Source organism: Benincasa hispida, chromosome 5 (genome assembly GCF_009727055.1).
Source record: "Benincasa hispida cultivar B227 chromosome 5, ASM972705v1, whole genome shotgun sequence".
Taxonomy (NCBI): domain Eukaryota; kingdom Viridiplantae; phylum Streptophyta; class Magnoliopsida; order Cucurbitales; family Cucurbitaceae; genus Benincasa; species Benincasa hispida.
Window position 1 is genome coordinate 18097940 of NC_052353.1, and position 5758 is coordinate 18103697.

The 5758-nt window shown below is 34.0% G+C and overlaps 1 protein-coding gene across 1 annotated transcript; it reads right to left on the minus strand.

Annotated features, from left to right (window-relative positions):
* Window positions 1–3667: 3667 nt before the first annotated feature.
* LOC120077237 (protein EXORDIUM-like 2) lies at window positions 3668–4564 on the minus strand. The gene has a single exon (XM_039031136.1). The coding sequence runs from the start codon at window positions 4562–4564 to the stop codon at window positions 3668–3670; it is 897 nt and encodes a 298-aa protein (XP_038887064.1).
* Between the last annotated feature and the right edge of the window lie 1194 nt (window positions 4565–5758).

Genomic DNA, 5758 nt, shown 5'->3' on the forward strand with positions numbered 1-5758 from the left:
ACCCCATTGTTGTCACAATACAGAGTAATGAGCAAGTGCATATTCGGAAGCACTTCCAAATTTGTTAAGAACTTGCACAGCCACACTGGTTCTTTAGCTATTTCGCATAGAACTACATATTCTGCTTCCATCATGGAATCAGCTATACAACTTTGTCTAATGCTTCTCCATACTATCACTCCTCCATAAGAGTGAAAACTGATCCCGAGGTAGATTTCTTAGAATCTACGTCAGTCTGAAAATCAGAATCAGTATATCCTGTAAGGATCAAATTCTTAGGTCCATACACAAGCGTATAGTTTCTTGTTCTCTTGAGAAATTTGAGGATGTTTTGTACAACTATCCAATGACCGCGTCCTGGGTTAGAGTAGAACCTACTGACGATTCTAACTGCAAAACATATGTCAGGACGTATACATAACATAGTGTAGATCAGACTCCCAACTACCAATGCATATGGAATTCTTTTCATTTCCTTAATTTCTTGAGAGGTTTTAGGACACCATTCCTTTGATAGATGAATTCCTTGTCTAAAAGTTAACAAACTCTTTTTGGAATTTTGCATGTTATATCTTGACAACATTTTGTCAATATAAGATGCTTGAGATAGTGTTAAGGTTCTGTTCTTTCGATTTTGAAAAATCTGAATCCTAAGAACATATTGAGCATTTTCCAAACTTTTCATTTGAAACTGTGATGCTAACCATCTCTTTACGTCAGCAAGGTAACTTGTTCATTCCCAAGGAGCATGATATCGTCAACATAAAATACCAAGAATGCTATAGTTTTATTGACTATTTTCTTGTATACACAAGGCTCGCCAACATTCTGTTCAATGCTATAAAATTTGATCACAGTATCAAATCTTATATTCCAAGATCTAGAAGCTTGCTTCAACCCATAAATGGATCTCTTAAGCTTACAAACTTTTTGTTCTTGACCCTATTTAATGAACCCTTCTAGTTGAGACATAAAAATACTTTCATCAAGAAGACCATTCAAAAAAGATGTCTTGACATCCATTTGCCAATTTATAAATCATAACCCTTTCTTCCATGAGAGAGAAGGAACTTGTTGTTCAAGACAAGGCGTTAGCGCTTAAGAGAACAACCCATCTGCTAACCCTAAATTGGGTAGGAGTGAATTACATATTATAAAGTTATGTCCCCAGCTATTTATCCGGTCTTATCCCTAAAATGGGAGGTTTATTGAGCAATGTTGTTGGACTACTCTCACTTATGCAGATCAAAGGATAATTCCGAATAAACAGAAGTTCATAGTTAGCTTAGGATTAAGATCAAGTTACCCTAGGTTATTTAGTTTGAAATAGTCAGTTTTGACAGTAAACGATTGTTATAAAGAAAAATGACTATTTCGAGATCTGGTCTTATGCAAACTCACATGATGCTCCCACTGACATGTCTCCACATGAATGATTTTTGGATCACATCATTTGTATCAGTATACAGAATAGAATCTATCCAATAGTGTCACTAGGACGAGGTACCCAATCTCATCCGTATATGTATAGACCATTTTGACTACATACTAAAACTTAACCCTTTCTTATATAGCCACATAAATTTAAAGTATTCATGTTATAACCATGGATTTGTTTACTGGATTTTCATAAAATGATTCAATATCAATAGTAATTTATTGAATAAAATACTCAACAACATTTTTATTGTTAAATAGAATATGTTAACATTTATGAACTGTGAGTTTAGGATATTTTTAACATTATTGCCGCAACATTGCAGTTCTATGGGAAAAGATGCATGCGAATGAAAGCGTTGCACTGTCCAGTGCCACAGTACTCTCGCTTGACGTGTGCATCTCTCCTCAAGGTGTCGTTGCACTCTTCAAGGAAGTGCAACAACAACAAACTTACAAAATAGAACGAAAAGAACTTTAAATTAAAGGAAAATAAAGAACTTTTCAAGTGCTTTTCACCACCACAAACTTAGAAATTTGCTAGTTTCTAGCAAGGATAGAATAAGACTATAAGAAATAAATAAACGTGCTAGTGATTGAAATCTCAATATTAAGAATAACATGCTAGATCCATAAGTAGAAACATGCAAGGACATCTATTGTTTGTGGGTGCAAGTCACATTCAATTCAAAACTCAGAACTGACTTTAGACTTGATTGAGCTTTTTCAGTTTTCCCCCTATTCTTGCTCAAACATCAATCAAGCATCTATTCATTCAAGAAAGTAATGTATCAACTAAGGTGTTTGAACCATCTCATTCTAAAATGCCCTAAACTTGCATTCTTTTACCTAGGGCACTAGCTTTCACACATTCACCGGCTCGTACCAAAAATTTTTATGGGCTTCCTAACTGATTACTACAATGCTAAATTGAATCATTTTTACCCCTGTCCATGCATACACATTACATGTTTTTTACCACTGTCCATGTATACACATTACATGTTTTTTTTTTTTCAAAACTCTCTCAATTGATATTCTTTTGTTTGACTCATTCTTTTTGTGCACAAATGTCTATCTTTTTCAATTAGCAAATAAAACTCTTCTTTTCCCTTAGTATAATGTTACAAACCATCATCCAAGAAAACTCTTTAATTCAAAGTGACAACCAAATATATGAGAGACTCCAAGAGGAATTTAAATAGATCATAACTCAAGAAAATGCTATCATATTTCTATATTAGATCATCTAACATGTATATTTAAAATAAATCATAGACAATCATCATCAGAAGCATGCAAGTTTATACATTTTACTAAAACTTTTAAGCAATCTAGCCACTTAATATACAAAGAAATATCATCAATCAAAGTATCTACCTCATTAAAATCAAAATCTAATATTCTCTACTCAAGATAAGTGGTTAATACTACTTCAGCATGCTCAGATACGTCCTATCTATGTATGACATCACTCATATTACAAGTACTAAGCTCCTAAGGAGCCTTAAAAGAGCAATAAATGCTATAGAAAAGTTCGACTAATTATAGCTTTTTATTACACGCCATATGCTAGAAATGCACAGCTTTTTTTATAGCGTTTTGTAAATGCTAAAAATACAATTTTTGAATTGCACATTTCCTCTTTGTAAAATGTAAGATAGCATTTTTAAAAAAGCTATAAAAGTGTTTTTATAGCAAAAATGTATGGTTGTCATTTGTTTATTATAGCATTTATTTGTAGTTATAATTATTTACTTAATGAAGGCTATAATAAGGCTACAAATTGTCATAGTTTTTTTCTACTAATAGCATTTATAAACTTTTTAAAGCTTTAATGAATATTATTGTTGCATCTTTTATAACTTCCCTAATATGTTCAGAATTCGTTGTTATGTTTCGTGCTACACATTAGAAGTCATATTAAAAAGATTGTATATAACCCACGAAATAAATATAATGAAAATGATTTGGATTTATTGTCGGTTGAAAAAAGTGAAATCGGATGTATAATGTCGGTTTTATTTTTTTAAAACGGATTTTTAATGTCGGTTTTAAACATATGATAACCCTCTAAATCTCAGTGAACCACCAAAAACTATTTTCGGCTTTGAATTTGAGTGGGGGAACTCACAATTCACCACATTAATACCCAAATGAATATGGAACAAAAATGTCATTAAATAAATACATAAAAAGAAGTAGAAGGAAGATGTGTGGGGCGTTTGATTTACATGACAGTCCAACAAGAGGAAGTCTTGGGGTTCCAAAGAGCAGGGAGAAGAAACTTCTTGCCCCTAACCCCAACGGCATTGTAAGCGCCGCCAGTGCGGGGATCAACGGCGACCTTACCGGTGTAGCCAGGGGCGGCTCCAGTGCCGAACATGCCTGGGCAGGCAGTAGATGCCTCGATTACGATAGCCTTGTCGCCGAGTGTGAATAAGCCAGTTTGGAAGGGGTTGGTGACAACGGAGGCCAAGCCAGAGGCCAATGAAACGACCATGGCGTCAGCCGCGACATCGCCGCTTGGTGGCTTGAGGATGGCGCCTGATGGACCATAGTCGGCTCGGTGGAATGGCCATAAGCAGGCTCCCGGGCACTCAGTCTCTGGGTTCCCAATAATGACGTACGGAACTCCATCAAAAGCTCCATGCTGTGCGCATTTTCCCATGCAAAGCCCTTCAACCGTTACATCTCTAGCTGCCACAATCACCGGGAGGGCACGTGGCAACCCAACGACGGCGTTTTTGACAAGAATCTTAATGAAATCACGAGTCATAACCTTTCCAAGAGAGTAGTTAGGATCAACGTATTGCTTGACCACCCTGACTTTGATTTCGGCACCACCGGGAACGTAGGAGCTAACCATGCGCCACCAGGATGAGACTTGTGAACCGTACCCCGCGGGACCATACTGGTTCAACGACTTCAAAAACGCCCTCAGTGTGTTCTTCTGAATCCGCCCTAACCGGCCATAGAACACCACCGACAAATCGAGGTTGCCTCTAAGCATCGTCCCACCGTGGTTTTCCAATGCGGCCAGTGGTTGAGTGGCGGCCTCTGCCACAGAGAGGCCAATTAGAACCACCAGGAGAAGGGAGATGGCAATTCGCCTACAACACTCCATATTTTTAACTTTTATTTTTCTTTGTTAATTTTTGGCTTTATGTGTTGTTTTTTATTTAGCAGTGCTGCTAAATCTTCCTTCCCACTTCTTAAGGTTCCACCTGATGGGGGATTTTATATGGCCGTTTGGTTGTTAGGTGGCTGCCTCATAATCGGACTGCTAATGGCCTTCCTTTTCTTCGGATCTCTATTTTTACCAATTCTATTTTCTCTCTTTTTTATTTTTTTCCTTCTTATTTTTCTATAGTTAGTGTCAACCTTTTCAAATATTCATTTCTTTTTCAACTAAAAACTTGCAACCATACATTTGTCCCATAAAGATTTAGTATGCAGTTATCCCAAATTCTTTTTTATTTTTTTTATTTTCTTAATTTCAGACTTTAAATAAAACCAATATATTATGCTTTTTTTTATTTTATTTTTTTTATCATGGTCCCTAGATTTTCCTTTTAAATTTATTTTACTTTGATTTTGATTGTTTAATTACCTCTTAATTTTATTTTTTAATTAAAATCATAATATTTTTTTTTCTATTTTCTAAAAATTCCGTCGTAGTTATATTTATATCTTTTTATTTATTTATGGGAACTACAGATGTCAATCGGCAAAAAATCACGGGTAGTTTTTAATTTTTATAATTTTTTTATTCTTGTTTTAAATATTGTGATAATATAATTCTCTTTCTTTTTTTTATTTTCATTGGAATTATTTAGTTAAAAAAAAGTTTTTTTTAAAAAAAAATTGATGAGATGATTTGATTCTCCTCTTAACCCTAAATTTTAATTTAAACTAAAATATTTGTTATTATTTTTTTAAATTTTCGTGTAATTCTTCTTCGGTCAGAGGTTTTTATTTTAATTTTATTTTAGATTTTTTTTATTATCTTCTTAATCTCAAACTTTAATTTAAGCTGAAGTATTATTTTTTTCAATTTCTATTTTGCTTTGATTTGGATGATTTCATTATACTTTTAATTTTAGACTTTAATTTAAACTATAATATATTTTTTGTTTTTTAAGGTCTCGTAATATCTCATTGTTAAAAAAAAAATACAAGGATTTTATTTTCTATATTTTTTAATAAACTTCAAATTTTTTACCTTTCGACGTTTTTTTCCGACGCATCAATTTTCGTCGACATAGATTGATTTCTCCCGACGTAATTTTATATTCGTCGGCCAAAATGAAGCAACATC